Source organism: Polyodon spathula, chromosome 4 (assembly GCF_017654505.1).
Source record: "Polyodon spathula isolate WHYD16114869_AA chromosome 4, ASM1765450v1, whole genome shotgun sequence".
NCBI lineage: Eukaryota > Metazoa > Chordata > Actinopteri > Acipenseriformes > Polyodontidae > Polyodon > Polyodon spathula.
This window is the reverse complement of record NC_054537.1, coordinates 54,078,693-54,098,734: the sequence shown is the minus strand read 5'-3', so window position 1 is coordinate 54,098,734 and position 20,042 is coordinate 54,078,693. Positions and strand designations below refer to the sequence as shown.

The 20,042-nt window shown below is 36.4% G+C and overlaps 1 protein-coding gene across 1 annotated transcript in view; it reads right to left on the bottom strand.

Moving 5' to 3' along the window:
• The window catches only part of LOC121314638 (copine-4), a 208,193-nt gene that overhangs the window by 86,599 nt on the left and 101,552 nt on the right, over positions 1 to 20,042 (bottom strand). The window contains exons 3-5 of the mRNA XM_041248089.1: positions 15,258 to 15,329; positions 12,132 to 12,206; positions 9,414 to 9,497 (exon numbers count right to left, since the gene is read on the bottom strand). Of these exons, the coding sequence (XP_041104023.1) occupies positions 9,414 to 9,497; positions 12,132 to 12,206; positions 15,258 to 15,329 (231 nt within the window). The remainder of the gene's footprint in view (positions 1 to 9,413; positions 9,498 to 12,131; positions 12,207 to 15,257; positions 15,330 to 20,042) is intronic.

The window sequence follows — 20,042 nt, the reverse complement described above, 5'->3', positions numbered from 1 at the left end:
GGGTAGCATTCAATGATTAGGGGAGCAATGAAAATGGCAGAGGTAAGATAATTCATTTTAAAACGTACGCAGCAACAGTTTCATTAAACCATGATAAGGGAAGCAGTGAAAACCAATTTTCAATGACGTTTTCAGTGCTCCCTTGATAATCTGCTGTTGATAATCTGCTGTTAATATGTTTCATTAAGGGTGGTCTTAATTTAATGTATTACCTCATTAGCTTTATTAACATTTACATTTTACTTCCCTTCCAGGTTCTTTTCATTAGCCAAAACAAAGGAACAGATTACGTCGCTTCATCCCCTACTTGCACCATCACTCATGACCCCTTGGTAAACGACTACAGCCACTCCTCAAATCCGCGGCGGCCACATCATTTCCGTTCCGGGTTGATGAGTTAATGTACCGAAGCTCCACCCCTTTTCTAAATGACTGACTTCCTTTTAACCCTAGGAACAAAGTGTCAGGCCAAGTAGTCCAGGGTACTCTGTTCCTGTTACTTAGCGCCCTCACAGGTCGGGAGGGAGATTTACCACCAAGAATCATTTTCTTTCTGTCACACAGTACCATGAAACTTGTACTTCTTGATATTAGAAACAATAGTTGAAATTGGGATACTCAAATGCTTGGACATCTTCTTGTATCCTTCTCTAGCTTTATAACAATAAATAATTATTCTCTGCCTAAGGTCTTTGATAGCTCTTTACTTTTTTCCATATTGACATTGATAATGACAGCAGTCATCTTATGCCTAAACATTTTACACTCTCTAAGAATGTTCACCTACAATCCAGCATTTTCTAGACTTTTCTAGAATTAAGTTCTACATTATCATATTACAATTTCTAATACACTGTAGACAATACTATCATAGCATCAAAGGGTATGAATACTTTTGAGTTAGCATTTTTTGAATTTTGCTAAATAATTGCTGAAATAAATAATTGTAGACATCTATTTCTTGTAACTTTTTTCCTTATCCACAAAAGCAACATTTTTGCTACAAAAGATTTTTCCTAAAATTCTTTGTTTTCAAGAAATATCTATAAATTACAGATTTCCATTGGGGTATGTAAACTTTTGACTACAACTGGACATACTATACATACTGACACAGTCAGCACGTGATATTAAACAGTTTGTCAAAAAACAAAAAATGAAATTTAATAAAGTCATCGGGATATATTGCTATATATATATATATATATATATATATATATATATATATATATATATATACACACACACACACACACACACACACACACACACACACACACACACACACACACTATGTCCTAAAACTACCACATATCTAAATATTTATTTTCAATTTGAGCACATCTGTCACTGAATAATACTGAGGCAGACACAGAGCATTGGGTGTTGACACGCCACACAGACATGCAGATTTAATGAACACCAGTTCTGACACTAGCGTACCAGCAATGGTAGTCCTAGTGTGAAATTTAACCCTTTGAGTAGTACAAAGGTACCGGTATGTCACTGAATTAATGGTCCCCAGGGAGTATGAACGTACTGGTACCTTCTGCACATTTTGAGCTTTCAACTTGAAATTTGAACTTAAATTACTGAGTCTACAAAACTGCTGACAATCTGATATAGCAACTCTAGGTGTCTGTAACACCTTGTAGTGGTCTCTTGTGCCATCTGCCAGATATTTATGGAATTACACACAACAAACCCAGTCACAAAAATGTCAACAATGTATGGAAACTGGCGAGAAATGCTCTGTGGGAAAGTACTAGAAATTATATTCAATTCCAATTCCGATTTAAATTCTTCTACTGAATCAGGTGTTAGTGAAAATATTTGGGACGTGTTGTTGATCCTGATCGTTGTTTATTGATTACCTGTCATTTTTGTCAAAACCTTTCGCTATGACAAAATAACAATTAATATATTAATATTTATTTGTTTTGTTTATTTACTGTAAGAAATAGTTGTTTATATATTTGTTGTGTAATAAATTGCTAATAGGCCTACTAAAAAATGTGTCGATGTGAGGAGTGTAAATATGAAAAAAAAAAAAAAACTCACTTCAGTGGCCCCATCAAAACATTCTAAAACTCACTACTCAAAGGGTTAATAAAGAAAAGAAAAGAAAACAAAGCTAAAAATAAAAAAGTTTGTCACACAAGGCGAGCCCTAGCTAAAAAAGACATTGTGCTGTAGGAACGTACTACACTATGAAAACCCTCTCTATGCACCGTTTCAGGTCAGCCTCCCCTAAACTAACCTACTTCTGGGCTCCTGGAGTCCCGGTGTCACAGGAAATAAGTTAGCAGTGAAATAAGTTAGCGTTTGCCTTTCTGAGCCTTTCTACGCATGCGCAAATCTTACAGCTTAAAGGCAAGGTTAAGCCGTCAACTTTCTGTCTGTGTACTTGTATTCAGAACAGACTGTTATTGCGATGTTTCCAATGTGTCTAGTAAATTGTTTTACTCAAATGTTGTCAGCGTCTATTAAAAGCTACAGTATATGTGGTAAACATCGGAAACACATTGTTGTAATATTAATAACGTTTTTCATATTATAATTTAATAGGTTAACTTTAGGCTACGTAGTTTACAAAGTTTACATTTAATCGCTGGCTACTTAATTATAATTATGTTATAGGTTTTATTCGTACATGCACTTGTAATATATTTGCAAGTATTAGCGAAAGAAAAATAAATACAATACATGTATTATTTTGTATATGGGTTATGACAAACATAAATAATTTATAATTTGTCGTGCGATTTATTTTTATGTGCAATTATATACTGCAGTCATATGACAGTGAAAGCAATCAGCCAGTTTTGAAATGCCGGTCAAGTATCAGACACTTACCTCGCAATGAAACACTTAATTTGTATAGATAGTTTCCCTATTTCAAGCAGTGAAATTCTTCACTCAGAGAGATTTAGAACTACACTAGAATAAAACGAGCGATGAAATACACTTTCATACATTTTCAAAAAGAATGAAAAAAGTAATATTTAATAAGTATGAAAGAAATCTCACTAATAGCTTATTGTAACACAGTCAAAGGACAATTCCATGTTGTTTAAATTATTGAGAACAGACATTGTTGCCGCTTACTATTAAAATGTGTTTCACCAAAAACGTACGTGTGTGTGTGTGTTTATATATATATATATATATATATATATATATATATATATATATATATATATATATATATATATATCACACATACATACACACACACACACACACACAGGAACTTCATGGAAATTACCAAAGAAAAAATCGCCTCGGGCTGGACCTGCAGCTGCCAAACTCCTGTGTGCTGGTTCAGACGGAGTGAGCTTAGTTGGCTTTATTTTTTTAGTTTTGTTTATGATTTTTTTTTTTTAATTGCCCTTCTTCCAAACCTGATATCCTGGTGATTCATGATGATTTAGGTAAACTGAAAAGTTAGAAAAATGAAAAAAGATTTAACAAAACTGCATGAGCTATTACAAATACAAAAATAATTCTCTTGTGCATCACCTAGCCACGTCTTTGGAAAGATATAAAGGCATCGCCAAAAAAAAAAAAAAAAAAACAAACAAAAACAAAAACACACGTAACTGGGTGAACAACGTGATTTTGGATTTTGTAAGAGGATGCAATTTGGCATCCTGAAATTAAATCAGGTTGGGCTTTTTAGGTGGGGTGCTGTCTTTATGAATGACACTGGTAATGACATATTCCAAAAAAAAAACGCAGCATATATATATACACACACAATACACACAATTTTAAATATACAACAATTATACAGCATATGTTACAAAAAGTATATATATATATATATATATATATATATATATATATATATATATATATATATATATATATATATATATTGTTTTGTGTTGTATATTTTAAATTGTGTACATGTACTGTGTGTATTGTTTTAATAGAAGTGCATTTTTTAAATATCTTTGTTATTGAGAAATGTATATAGACATAAGTATTACTGTATGGTATGCAACAAACGCTATATGATTTCTACATTACATTCATGATATCTTTATATTTGATTAGTGAGATCTGGTGTAAAACATAATAATTAAAACAAATCAGATAATGTTAAGAGCAAGCTCTCACATAGAGTTTCACATAATAATCTACAAGTAAAGTATAACCTGTGATATGACATTTTATCTTTCCTGAAATAAAACTGCTGATGAGTAGGGACTTTATTGTAGAAGTGAGCATCAGAGATTTGCACAGACTAACTTATTTCCCATGACACCGGCACCCTCACGGCCAATCCTGCCTCTGCTGGGCAATGCCTTTACGAGCACCGTCTTGCAGTTGAAGGGTTCTGTTGAAGTTGAGTTCATCCTGTGGAGAGGACACTCTCCTCCTCAATGCCAACAAGAGGAAGCTTTCGCTCAGCATCCGTCTGTGTAGCAATAGCCATGCAGCAGCCTCGAGCTGTGGCACAGGTGCTTTTTGAGCTTCTCGCATCCTCCCCATTCACCCCTCGCCCCCAGCCAATCTGGACCTCCCGATCAGCTCAGCGCCGTTCTGCGTCCCAGCTGCACACATTTGTGCAGGAACCAGTGAAAGGGCTCTTCCCTTACCATACCACATCAAATCAGTGAGTAAAAACTTCAAGTTAAAAAAGAACAACATTGTCTTTTATGTTAAATAAAACCCAGTCTGCACTTCCTGAAATTTTATAGTTAGTGAAAATAACTTATTTCCAAGTATTTTAAAGCTGTAAAAAAAACTGTAAACACTGCAATTAACAAAATGTAACACAAGCTGCTTAACACAAGTTACTGTGCTGTGGGTGCTTTGTTTTAAATCAATTTATCTTTGACTAAGCTTTTTTCTTCTCAGATTGAATGGCTTACTTACTATATGAGTTTATCGGGCGGGGGGGAGGTGGGGGAATTTACTTAAATGCGCTTTGACCGAGATATACTCACTGCACATAGAGGCCACAACTGACCACCAGACTTCTGTAGCCAGCCCTGTCTTGGGCCGACTCGATGATGGCTTGCAGGTCGCCCTTTCCGGTGACTTGCTATATGTACTTCAGAAAAAGGAGGCGTGGTTTACCCCTCTTTCGCTTGCAGTGTTGAGGACAGTATAGGGCATTGGAATTGTAATAAGCAAGTGAAGGTTGGAATTCTAATATAGAGCCGCGTAACTGAGGTGGAGCAGATTTGTGTAGAAAAACAAGCTGTTGATCGTGACTAAAAATCACCACATAAACAAGTGGTTTCGGAATTTTTACTGGCATCGGTGAAACATAGTCCCGTGTGAACTGTCCATTTCTTTTTATCCAGGATAATTATCTCAGAGGTCCTCAGATTATTTTACGGGACAGTGGTAACCAGAAATTTAAAAAAATGTAACTACAAGTGCACCATTCCTGCAATAAGCTTTCTATCACACGCATTAACTCCGGATAAAATATCCAGGACTGATGATATGTTTCTTAACTTTTTTGGTGGAAATTAAGTTTAATAGTCTGCTTCCTTATTTATCAGTGCAAGTGTTGGTGTTCTGAAAATCTGCGCCTCCCCCTCAAAATGGGCTTCCCGGTAGCACAGATTAGTAGACTAATCTGAAAAATAGCGCTTCCTCTCAAAATGGGCTACCCTGTGTTTTGACTGAAATACAGGTTTTAATCCATTCAATTCCATGTAGCTCATTTTGGAGAGGCAGAAATGACAGCTCAAAATGGACTAACCTGTAAATAAAATTAAGATTTTTTACAAAATGTATATAACAAAAAATAGCTAGCTATAACTTAGCAAGGCCACTCAAATTAACTTAATGTTATCTCTCAAAATCTCAAGTATGTATTCTAAACATCATTTGCATTCAATTGTCAGGTAGGTAAGACAAAACAAATCTAAATAACATATAATTAAGTTTTGGTCAATATATAATAAAATATAAGTTTATGAATTTATGCAAAATAATGCTTAGGCCAAAAATGGTTGCTAGAATCTTTGTAGGTCAGACCAGGAAGTAAGTACAGCACAACACAGCAGACTGGGGTTTAAACTGAGATGCTAAGGTGCTCAGCTTTTTATTAACAAAAACAAATAAAAGATTTAAACAAAACACATTGCAAAATAAAACAGCGCGGTGGCCAAAACAGACAGACAAACACAGGGGATGCCCACTAAACACACAACAAGGTGTTATTTTACTTTTTAAACTTATCCCTTTAATTCTCCTCTCTCTCTCTCGTTCCTTCTCCCTGAACACCCAACCTAGAGTGAATGCTTCGTGCCTCTATATATACAGCTGTGTCGAGATTCAATTACTAATTAATCATTCACTTGAATCTCGGCACATGAACTAATTTGTGCAATCCCTATGCTCACATACAATTACATATTTTATCTGCACGTGAAGTGATTGTGCAATTCCTGTGCCTAAATACAACTATATATTTTAAATCACTCATGCTATACAGACCCATTTGTATCCTGTGCACCAACACATATACACCAACATTAATATAGCACACGCAACATATAAAAATGAAATAGACACGGTGGGGGGCACACTGCCACAAGGTGTCACAAAAACAAACAAAAAAATTAATGACGCATGCATAGTTTGTGCAAGCAGCTCAGATTTCTAGGTAACACAGATTTTCACAACAGCAGTCAGATTATTAAATTATAATAATATCATAAAATGGTGTCTTTCCTTTATCCATCCTTTATTTTACAAAGCATTTCAAAACAATTATACCTCAAAAATAAGATTTACTATATTTTGTAAATATTTATTAAAATTAATTAAACCAAAAAAGCAATGCTTTTGTAAGACAGTTAAACCTTAGTCTTGCATTTTTTGAAAAACATTGGTCAAGCCTCACCTTGAGAACGACTGCTGCATTGATTGATAGGAGATTGTTTTTGTTAGTAAGTTTAATTTGTGCAACACTTTTACTGCAGTGAAAAGTTTGAAGTAAAGGTTTGAGTCGGCGATAGCAAAGAGAGTTTAAAATGGAAACATTTGTGACAAGAGTAAGTGGAAAGGGTATCGGAGAGTCACACACACCAGCTGCTTCAAAAGTGGTGAGGGCAGTGGAATAAATGAGAAAAATTAGCAAAAGACTGACTGATGGAAATCTCTCTGCTGAGCTACCCGGAAAGCTAGTAGAAACTATGATCTCCCAAAAGTCACATTAGCTGCACATTTATTACTTTCATTATATTTGTTATTCAACTGAAATGGTAATATTGCTCATATTTTATTCAGTGAATGTATATTTGATTATTTCTTTATCCATGCATTTTAATTGGCAGTTTCTGGAATTTGAATGGGTTGTTGGGTCTGGTGGCTGTTTAGGGCCACACATGTGGCCTTTTCATTCATTTCAGTTTCCTACTACTGGTATAGAGCAATGAATGCTGTCCTTGTCCATCCTGAGGACGTGGCTAAGCTGACTTAGCTATCTCATCTTCTTTGAGTTAGAACAGGTGGTTTCCCCACCATCTTGAGAACCACCTCGTTATGTATCCAGTCTGTCGTCTTGATCTATACACGTGGTTGCACATACATCGAGACGAGTGTACATCACTTTTGATAGAATCCAAGCCTAGCCGCCATAATGTAGGATTAAGAGGCAAGTGACCTGAAATATTTTCAGCTTTAGGTCCAGGTGTAGTTCTTCCACTCTCCAAAATGTTTTTGTACTCCAGAAAGTGTTGGTGAATGATAGGTTGCGAGCAACTTTATTATTCAACATTATTCAACATTATTCAACATTATTCTGGAACTCTTGGAGAACCGAGATATTAATGATAGAAGTTCAACACATTTTATTCAAATTCATTTTAATCAAGTCGGTGTTAAAATGTTGTACTTACATTTCAATAGAAAGAATCCCTGCACTCTGATTGCTGATCTAAAAGGATATAATCCCTAGAATATGCTCTTATATTGTTTGGAATCGCATCACAAAAATAAATCAAACGATCTCACTCTGCCAGTTTTAATTTTTAACAAAATGTCATTTAAAGTCAACCTTTTTTAATAACATGTTAATTGAGGAATAGGCAAGTCAAAACTTCCCAGAAAATAATATTACCACTTCGGAGATGTCTACCAACACTGTAAAGTAGTATAGAGAGGAGTACTGTCGGACAAACTGAAAAACCTACTGCGACTACTACTAAAAGGATGGTCAAATACATGGAAGTTTAAATATATCTGAAATAAAAACTTCAAAAAAAAGAAAAAAGCTTTTTAATGCGCAATAATCAGCTCATTATTTAACTTTAAGTCCATCTTGGATTTACAGTGCACATTGCTCTAACTGAGTTTCAGTAGTTAAAGACTATATTATGTAACCGGGCTGGCACTCATGGTCGTTCGTTGCCCCTTTAAAGTGACTCAGACACACAGTCTTAAAGTTTTAAAGCGCTGGAGCGCTATGTTTAACAAACAAACAAAAACAAAAATAAACACCTAGCTCTACTTGAGCAATAACTAAACACAGGAACCTAAACTATATTGCAGGACGGCTAAGCCATTTACCTGACAAATAAACAAACAAAAAATGTATGTTGCAAAAAGGAACGATATTTCAGAGTTGTGTAGAATATGTGCTATTAAAATTGAACATAGTCAAGTCAGGGATCTGAACACTTCTCGTGCATGGCTACCCCCTGTCTGCCAAGGGCTGAATTGCTCTCTGTGATCTTGTGATGACAGCCGTGTTCCTCCGAACAGTGAAACTGTTTGCAAAAAACATACATTCTGAGCAAAAATGACACTTTGGCCTTGAGTTAAGTTTAGTGGCCTTGGTGTCCTCTACAAATGTATTGAACTGAAGGCCATAATATATATATATATATATATATATATATATATATATAGAGAGAGAGAGAGAGAGAGAGAGAGAGGATGCGAGAGAGAGCGAGAGAGAGAGAGATACCATGTAGGATCGTTCAATATTCCTTATGCCACAAGTATATATATTTTTTAATAAATATAAAAAATGTGTCAATTATTTATATTAAATCAATTCAGGGATCATTTTACCTGTCGGATCTTTATTTTCATAAACAGACTATGGTTTGATGCAGATTAATTTTGAACAGGTCTGCTAAAAAATGAAATAATAATTTGTAGTGTACACAGGGGAAACTAAGGTTTTGAACCCCCCTTTATATTATAAAATATATAAAATACTATGGTTGAAAAACAGACATAGAAATAAAGTTGACAGTCTTGACAGTTGTTGCGATTTACCCTCAATGTTTCTGTCTCATGGCTTTTTGCAATGTTGCCAAACAATTTGGTGTCCATGAGCTTTGAAAAAATCTCTCATTTTTTATAAGAAAAGAAATGGACTAAAGTATGCTGTGTAAACTCCCCAAATGTTTTGAAAGCTGCTGTCATACCTCAGTTCTGTGCACAAGCTGCTGGGTGGCGTCATCGTTGATTCTGAATATTTCCAAGAAAGGATCAGACTTGCTGAAAAAGTCCTTTAGAATAAATAGAAATAGAGTGATTTTACAGAATACACAACACTAGAGGACAAGAACAGTGACAGTTATTAACAAAAACAACTTTCATTTCTGTATCACACCTGATGGAAGGGTGCATTCACCTGACGTGTCTCTGTGTATATGACTATCATTCTTTTTTATTACTGGTTTCTCAGATACTGATTTCTATATGCACTAATCCTTCTTCAGTTAATTTTTCTGTATCTGACCCAGTTCTTAGATAAGATTCATACTTATGTAAAAGAACATTCTACAAACAGTTTATATAAGCTTTTGAGAGTATGGTTAAAAACAACAACAACAACACATAGTGAAAAAGCTTGGTAGCACACATGTGCACACGTACAGACATGTAATTGCATTGTGATAATTGAGTAATTAGCACTGTCCCTGTTCTTACACATTAACTATCATCTAATTACAATTTGTTACTTGATGTAGTTACATGATCACACCATGGCCTGGGCCATTTCCATGCAATTGCATACGTATCCCACCCATAGTTACAATGTAAGAATAAGAAATGTACTACCAAAATGTATAAACACTGGCTCTTACTGAATATAATCATTGACTCTCCCCGTGCACACACATACACACATACACACACACACACACACACACACAACTACAGTGTAAATGAGATACCCTTTACAATAAAATAAAATGTTTAGATCTCAGTAGGTCTTCCTGATACAACCTATTTTGAAATGGCAGTTCCTGCATAAAGATATTTTAGTGCTTCTGCCAAGTTGAACTGTTTTTGTGTCTATTTATTAAGTTTATCATGTGTATCTATTTAATTAAGATATAGCAGCACACATGTATATCAATCCTTATAAATATATGATATAAACATGTTTAAAACATATTAAGCAAAACAACTGCTGTACATATTAACCAAGGTAAACTTTATTAAGGGAACTGTACATTTAAACATCATACATTTCTGATATGACAAACTCTCTAACTGGTTTAACCAGCTCCTGCATCACTTCTCTTAGCCGTCACACCTCTTGATTTGCTATTTAATGTCTGTCACAGTCCAGTGAACTTTCTTATTTTGCTATATGACAGGTCGATGTCACTTATGCTCCTCTGAATTATTCATTCCACTGCTTTGAAGGAAACATGAAGCTTGCTTTTGAATCAATGAAGCTAACAGTTAAATCATTTCAAATCAGGGACCCTGCCTTGACGATGTAACCTTTTTTTATACAAACTTATTTGAAAGCCAGATTCAGGTTTTAAGTGATTCCAATGTAAGCCATACAGTATCTTTTTTAGGAAACATCAGAGCAATTGTAAGCAGGACATCATGTTCAGGTTCTGCCCCTAGAGTGGACATGTCACATGGATAACTAGCCTTGCTAAGCCATGTTTAGAGGTTCAGTCAAACAAATCATTATTTCTTAATAGAAGTCAAACCTAATGTATTATACACATTATAAGAAATAAATGCATACTGCAGGATAGTTAACAGAATTTCAATTTTGTGTTTATTATTTTTCTGTAAATTTGTTCCCAGTTTTTTGTACATGGTCAAAAACAGGGCTTTTATTTGTCATACTTTTCAACAGTTGAAATGACTTCTGGTATTACCCAAAACCACTCTTCAGGAATATTGATGTATTAAGGCATTCTAAGAATTGTTTACGTCAACATTCTATACAGCGTGCATGGTATCTTTGCTTCCATATTCTACACACTGTCTGGTAGCAATTACAAGCTGGCCCCTGTGGACAAACAATACAGCCTGCAGTTTATGGGACAATATCCACATTGAATTAACAGGGTTTAGCATCCACAAGCGCAAATTGTCTACTTGCTCCTACTTAAAGTTTAAAAAACTAAGAAAGTACAACCTCTTCTGCACTCAAAACTGAATATTGAGCATGCATAAATGCATAAAGAAGATGCACAGCCATTGCAGGAATTTCACAATTTCAGTGTGGAAGGACTTATTCATTTTTTGTAGCTTGACCGATAATAACAAACCCACTAATTGAGGAGCTGAATCATCGCAGGTAAACAGAATACTTCCCTTAGCCAATGACGTCGGGAGAGAACTTACTGGCAATAATTAGGAGCAGGTGTTGATTTTTTTAAATGTATTTATTAATTTCTTTTTTATTTTAGTGTGCCCAATTATTATTTTACCCCACACTTTCTCTGCAATGTTTTGCCAGTTCTGTTGTCAAATTTTTTGGGACTCCAGCCAGGGCTGCAGTGACTCAAAGTGAATCTGCAAGGTGTTTAAGTTGTTTTACAAGTTGGTAACAAAAGGGATAAAAAAAAATTTCCCCACATAAAGCACCCATTAAGGATTTAGTAAAACCAAATCAATTTGTACTGGATAAAATTCCACATCAAGTAGTCATTTTGTCTCCTTTAAGCGGCTTTATTTCACTTATATATTCAATTCAGAATTTCTTCCTGCGTTATTGAGCTACCGTTTTCTAATTAATCCTAGGCTGGAAGGAACTGAAGTGCCCATATGCCTTTAGGTCTTAAAATGTCTTTGTAATAATTATCAACAAGGGAACTTTTTGATTAAATCCTGCATAATGGGTTTGAATAAGGTGATTAGGACGTAGTGTAATCTCTTACCTTGTCATCCAATTTCCTTGCACTAAATGAAAGCTCGACATAGTCATCGTCCCCCGATAGCTCTTCTGCAATCACCTAAATGAGAATGTTTACAGTTTTACAGTGCAAGACCAATATTCTCATGCTGTCATCGTGCTTTTTAATGACTGGCAATAGAGCTTGACTTGATGTTTTGACTATGCATTCTTTATTTTTGCTCAGTCTCACTTTCCTTCATTAAAGTCTAATGGCCTAGCCATATGCTGCCAAAGCACCAATAGCATTCTCATATTAAAATCAGAGTGACAAGATTAGCGTGATATCTCAATCCTTCAAGACACAAAATCTACATAGCTCCCATTGCCTCATTTGCATAACATCAGGAGAAACATTATGGAGACATTTTCATGCCAAAATGTAAGCCACATGTTTACTAGATTTACCATGCTTATCAGAACGATAATCCACAAACTCACACTCTATTTACCTTTGTTTCAACAGGCAGACATTTACTTAACATATTTAATAATAATTGGTTGACCTTTGTTTTCTTTGGTGTGAATTAACTCATATCATTTGATTAACAAGTTAATAAATACAAATGCTACAAAATACAAATTAATAAATGCACCCCAGCTTCAGAATTACATCTTATTTATAGTGCTTTGTACAATTTTCAGATTGTTCACAGAGTAACGCAGTTTGTAATTAAATTGGAATTTAGTGTTTTGTTCAGATTAAGTTTAGGCTAATCCTTCAAATGTCGCATTTAAAAAGAAATCTTTCTTGTTTTATTTGCCTACTTTTAAATGCCTATAAAATTACATGCAAGAGAACAGGTAGGTTAATAAGACTGCTAGGAATCTCATTGTACTCTACTACAGGCTGTTGTAAATCCTGTTTCCTTTGTTTAGTACGTTACGTGGTTTTCATGTAGCTTCTAAGACAAGTTCCTTTTTAGGGAACTGAGCTATGTACAGCAGATAAGTTACGTTTTTCAGGATGGGTTGAGATGTTATCATGCTGTAACAATGCATATCATTTTAACAAGAAAACCATGGCTTCTTTAGTTAGCAGGATAAGACCACTGGCCAGCCTTGCAGGGACCATAGAGCTCTGTCTGATGAGCTCCAGATTAAGAGCAGAGTATGTTTTAGAGAGCCCACACAGCAATAGGTACAGGACTCCTGCAAGCTAAGGATCCATTTAGGGATCCTTCATCTGCCTGCCAAACTAGCAATATTTATTTCAGTAGACCCAAGATACAACATCAATATCTTACTGCTAAAGTCATGAAAGTGTGATAACGTAGGCAATACAAAGTTCAGGGTTAGAATAAGGGTTACATGTATTATGAATTGGTAACATTTGTATTATTATTTGTATTTATTATGAATTGGTAATATATTTGCTATTTAAGAATTTTTATCACTTGTAAAGTATTATAGGAAAAGAAAGAAGAAATTCACTCACTTTGTCACTGACTCAAATAAATTGCTCATATGAGGAATGTGTATACCAGTGGTAATGCTTTAATAACTAATAATTCCCTGTCCATAGGTGGAAAGCATTCATTTTCTTCTTTCTGACAAACCCCTATATTGTCAAGAAAATGTACAAAGTATTCAATTGTAATTTAAAGAAGACTATGGTCTAGTCTTCAAAACCTGAATAATAACCAATATACAACAAGTCTTTGATTATTCTCATTATACTGTTAAGCCTTTTTCACACTGGCATGTTCTACCTGGTTCGAACCCTACCCGGGCCGCAGCCCAGTGTCATGCGAGTCGACTTTGCGATTTCACACTGCTTTTTGAAAAAGCAGACTCGACCTGCGTAACTGAAGCACAATATGCGTACACAATGCCCTGGAAGCAGCTTGTTACGGGCACTTCCATCCAGTCTTCTCTGGGTTGAATAGTCGACTCAAATGTTGATAAGAGCAAGTATTTCTTCATCCTTGCTGTAATCTGGCTCATGGGCTGTCTCAATCAACAGAAATACATCTAAACAGGTGTGGCTGTTTGTTACGTTGTCCGTTTACGAATGCACATCATGCATTTTGTCTCAACTGATCCTGAGGTTGGTCACTGCCAACCCAGGTCAACCCCGGTCTGACACGGGCACGTGGTTTCACACTACGCAGGATTGTGACCCGGGTCGGGACACGGGTAGAAGCATCAGTGTGAAAGCAGCTTTAGACAGATTTAAGTAGTGATATTCTTGTTTTACATTATTTCTACTGAAAACAGAGCATATATTTACACATAAATGGGTGTTATGTTGAGGAATTATATGTTTATATGTAATGCTTAACTGAAAATCTCAGCTCAAAGCATACAGAACATGCTTAGAATTGTTGTTGAAAACAAAATAAATGTATAAATCTTGTCATGTCATGAACCTAAATTCATCATATAGATATAAAATGTGCATTTTTTTAAAGAACCACAAGTCTTGCTTTCAGGTATTCTTGCACTTCCAGTAATTTAAATTAAATTCTTCTATTCCTCCCCCCCTCCCGAATTTGCTTTAACCTAAGTTCAAATCCCATTAATATCAAGCAAACTTTAGGCACTTCCAATACCAAACTCATAAATCATAAATTGAATAACTGGTTCCTTATTCATCCCTCAATAAACAACATATCCAATCATTGGCAAGGAAAGGATTTATATTTTGCCTCAATCCACTATGACCCTGTTGCGTGCCAGCACTCACCCCCTCCACCCCCCAGCCTCCACCTGCTTTTTTGGCTTTGTGTAATGGGAGAGGGCAGCTATCCTGCCCCCATGACCATGGCTCCCTACGGCCAGGCTCTCCACTTATCTGCAAGCTAATTCATGGGCAGGGGACTTTGAAAGGTGAGGCCAAAGGCCAAAGAATGTTACTGAATGTTAGTCTGTTTTAATAAATAATTAATAGTCTATCGCATTTGTTTTCTGACCCAATGTAGTTCCATATATTGAATTAAGGTTTATGAAATCATTTTGTTAGCTACAACTATTGTAAAATGCTTGTTCTGTCTTACATTTGTCAAATTTGAACCAAAAAACCCCTGAAAAGAGGTACTTAGATTCTTAGGAAGTTTTTTTTTTATTTTGTAATATTCATTTGAGAAGCCCTTTGAGAAAATATTCTTACGGTTATTGAGGATTTCCCTGCTGTGTTCCCATGTTTCAGTAATGACTTGGAGAGTTTTCTCTGGGATATAATCTGTACAGAAAAACAAGACAAAAAGAGGTTAGAAGCTATCAGAATTAAACCCTGGCTTAATTCTCAAACATCTGGCTTAGGAAACACACAAAGGTAAGAAACAGTAAGAAGTTGTATTTAATTTGTCCATACTGGGAATGCTTTTCATCTCAGCTGTAATAATGTCTGCACACATATATGTACTGACGTATATTCCTACCCAAACAACTTGCCTTAAAAATGGCATTTGTGCCGACTTAAAAAAAAATGATTAACAGCCAGATTGACTTAATGAGTCTTTTATTTTACTCCAGCGAATGATGTTTTGCACACTTAAAATATGTGAACTCAAAGTTTTTGTTGAAAGAGTCATATTTCTAACACTAAAACAGTAAGGAGAAACACACACAAGTAAATATTGCACTCTTGTTACTGTGTCTTCCAATGAATACTACAATGTGCACGTGTATTTTACGCTTTTTCAAGTAATACAATCCAATCTGGCCACATCCAGCTAAGATGCTGTTGTGTTCACTTCTGTTTTCCTTTCCCATAACTATAGAAAATGAGTTTTAATTTAAATGAACCACCGTTTAAGAAAAAAACACGTTAATACACAACAGCGCCACGTCGCTACACTGAGGACATAAAAAAAAAATTGTCAGCTTTATTTTTTCAGAGTAAAAGTAAGGGGGCCAAAATATATACTCACCCCCCCCCCATCAGAAAAGTGTAGGGGCCATGGCCCCTATGGCCCCCCTAGTGGCGGCGCCCCTGATAGATTATATATCCAGTGCCTTGCAAAAGTATTCAGACCCCTGACCAATTCTCTCATATTACTGAATTACAAATGGTACTTTGAAATTTCATTCTGTTTGATATTTTATTTTTAAACACTGAAACTCAGAATCAGTTATTGTAAGGTGACATTGGTTTTATGTTGGGAAATATTTTTAAGAAAAATAAAAAACTGAAATATCTTGCTTGCATAAGTATTCAACCCCTGTGCTGTGGAAGCTCCCAGTTTGCACCGATGAAAGAAATTGCCCAAACGAGGACAAAATTACCTTACCAATGGCCTCCACCTGTGAACCATTAAAGTTGCTGTCACATTTTCTGGATAAAAACCCCACTGTTGAAGGATCATTGGTAAGGCTGTGAATCTGAAGGAAAATGAAGACCAAAGAGCATTCTACAGAAGTTAGAGATAAAATTATACAAATGCATAGATTAGGGAAAGGGTACAAAATAATATCCAAGTGTTTGGATATCCCAGTGAGCACAGTTGGATCAATAATCAGGAAGTGGAAGCTGCATCACACCACCCAGGCACTGCCAAGAAAAGGCCGTCCCTCAATACTCAGCGCTCAAACAAGAAGGAGACTTGTGAGAGAAGCCACAGAGAGGCTAACAATCACTTTGAAGGAGCTACAGAGTTCAGTGGCTGGGAGTGGAGTAATGGTGCACCAGTCAACCATATCAAGAGCTCCGCATAATACTGGCCTTTATGGGAGGGTGGCAAGAAAGAAGCCGTTACTCAAAAAGTACCATCTGAAAGCGTGTCTGGAGTTTGCCAGAAAGCATGAGAGTGACCCAGCCGCGATGTGGGAAAAGGTTTTGCGGTCAGATGAGACCAAGATAGAGCTTTTTGGCCAAAACTCAAAGCGCTATGTGTGGCGCAAACCTAACACTGCCCATGCCTCAAGACAAACCATCCCTACAGTGAAGTATGGTGGTGGCAGCATCATGCTGTGGGGATGCTTCTCATCAGCAGGGACTGGGCATCTTGTTACAATTGAAGGAAGAATGGATGGAGAAAAATACAGGAAAATACTGCAAGAGAATCTACTTCAGTCTGTTAAAAAACTGAAGCTTGGGAGGAAATTCACCTTTCAGCAGGACAATGTTCCCAAGCACAAGGCCAAAGCAACACTGGAGTGGCTCAAGAACGAAAAGGTGAATGTCCTACAGTGGCTCAGTCAATGTCCTGATCTCAATCCCATTGAGAATCTGTGGCACTATTTGAAAATTGCGGTTCACAAGCATCGTCCAACCAACCTGAACAACCTGGAGCAAATCTGCCAAGAACAATGGGCCAAAATCACTCCGACACTGTGTGCAAAGCTGGTACATACTTATGCCAAAAGACTTAAAGCTGTTATTGCAGCAAAAGGTGGCTCTACCAAATATTCATGTGTGGGGGTTGAATACCTATGCAATCAAGATATTTCAGTTTTTATTTTTCGTGAAAATATTTCCTAACATAAAACCAATGTCACCTTACAATAATTGATTTTGATTTTAAGTGTTTTAAAATAAAATATCGAACAGATCGAAATTTCAATGTACCATTTGTAATTCAGTAATATGAGAGAATTGGTCAGGGGTCTGAATACTTTTGCAAGGCACTGTATATATATATATATATATATATATATAAATCCAATATCCACTCGCCCCAGATATGGACATGGTCTGCAACAGGGCGAGCAGCCCTGTACAGTATTTATTTTTAGACCGGGTTTTCCCCCTCCGCCCCTGTGCAGTTTATTTTGTGTTTGTTTATTATGTTTTATTTATTGTACTGGATTTGTTTAAATGACAGTGAAAGCCATGTATATTTATTTATTTATTCATGGTATTTATGATGGTGTAGCCGCATTGTTTTATTATTGTTTTGTTTGGGTGTGTTCTGGCACAGGCAAGGTCGGCAACTCATCCTCTGCCAGGAATGATAAAATACCTCGTGCAGAAGGTGGCCATCTCCCGAATTAATTAAGTGATTACTTTGTTGCTAAATCAGGAGATGGTCACCTGTATAAAAACCCTGCAGCTCTCTGAACTCTGATGGGTGTTCAGAGGAGGAAAGAGCGTGAGTGAGGATCGAGATAGAAATCTGAAATACCAACCAAGATCAGTGAAAGCGATCTGCCCAGCCTGACTTGTGTTTGTGATTTGTTTTTGTTTACCTGTTATTTTTGTGCTCTGTGAGCAAGTCTTTTTTTAAAACCTTTTATTTATTTTTGTTATTTGAAAATAAAATGGCGCAACCGCCATTGCACCGTACCTGCAGTGCCTGTTATTCTTCTTGCATCTGTCCTGACGTCACCACATGCCGTCCTATCACATGATCTTGTAGTTTATGACGTCACATAAACCCAAGACGGAATTATTTTCCTGTAACTCACTGAAACCCATATATAGAATATATATAGACTAATAGAGGGGCTTCAGCGAGTTACAGGAAAATAATTTCATCCAAGGTTTCTTTGACGTCATAAATTACGAGTCCGAAGGTAATAGAAACCCGAGATGGAATTGCTTTCCTGTAACTCACTGAAGAGGCCCATCTATTATTTTTTTATAATACATGGATACCCTTGTGATGCTAATATTAAAGACGACGAGGTTCAGTATTACAGTTCGTTTTTTTTAAACGTAGTGTTTCAGTGCTGTACGTTATCCATTTCTTCAGTTTCTCTGAGATATGAATGTACCTTCTTTACATCTTTTGCTTTTTTATGTATTCTCATTTTGTTGATCATTAATAAACATTTATGTACGGTGGGTGTTGTCGAGTGATTGAAAATAAGGCATTTTGTGTTTGAACTGAAAGTGATGGTCTCGAAGAGTCGAATGGGTCAAAGTTCAAGTATATTTTCCTCTAGAGGTATTATGCTTTTTTTTTTTTTTTTTTTTAAGAAAAGCTCAGGATGAAAATATAGCCTTCTTCCATATATATGAACGTTGAACTTTTTCACATTTTGTTTTGTCAGTGCCTCAGAGTTTCATGCATTTAAATGAGGATTTTTATTCCATTCCACTTATCTACACACCATACTCCACACCGTTAAGGGGAAAAAAGTTTTTATTTAGTTAGTACCACTGAGTTAATACTTGGTGAAAGCACCTTTGTCAGCAATTACAGCTGTGAGTCTATTGGGATAGGTCTCTACCAACTTTGCACACCTAGATTTGGCAATATTTGACAATTCTTCTTTAAAATCTGTCAAGTTCCTTGGGGAGCGTTGATGGACAACAATCTTCAAATCATGCTACAAATTTTCGATTGGATTTAGATTGGGGCCCTGACTGGGACACAAGGACATTTACTTTTTTGTTCCTTAGCCACTTCAATGTTGCTTTGGCTGTGTGCTTTGGGATGTTGTCATGCTGAAAGGTGAACTTCCGTCCCATTTCAGCTTTCTTGCAGAGAGCAGCAGGTTTTCCTCAAGGACTTCTCTGTACTTTGCTCCATTCATTTTCCCTTCTATCCTGACAAGTGCCCCAGTCCCTTCCGGTGAAAAACATCCCCATAACATGATGCTGCCACCACCATGCTTCACAGTAGGGATAGTGTGCTTTGGGTGATGCGCTCTGTTGGGTTTGGGCCAAACATAACGCTTAGAATTTAGGCAAAATAGTTCCATTTTAGTTTCGGACGACCACAAAACTGTTTGCCACATAGCTACACAATCTCCTGAGTGTTTTTTTGTATACTTCAAATGGGATTCAAGGTGGGTTTTCTTGAGTAATGGCTTCCTTCTTGCCACCCTACCATGCAGGCCAGTTTTGTGGAGTGCTTGGGATATTGTTGTCGCATGCACACTTTGACCAGTCTTGTCCATAAAAACCTGTAGCTCTTGCAAAGTTGCCACTGGCCTCTTGGTAGCCTCTCTGATCAGTCTCCTTCTTGCTCGGTCATCCAGTTTCGGCCTGATCTAGGCAGGGTCT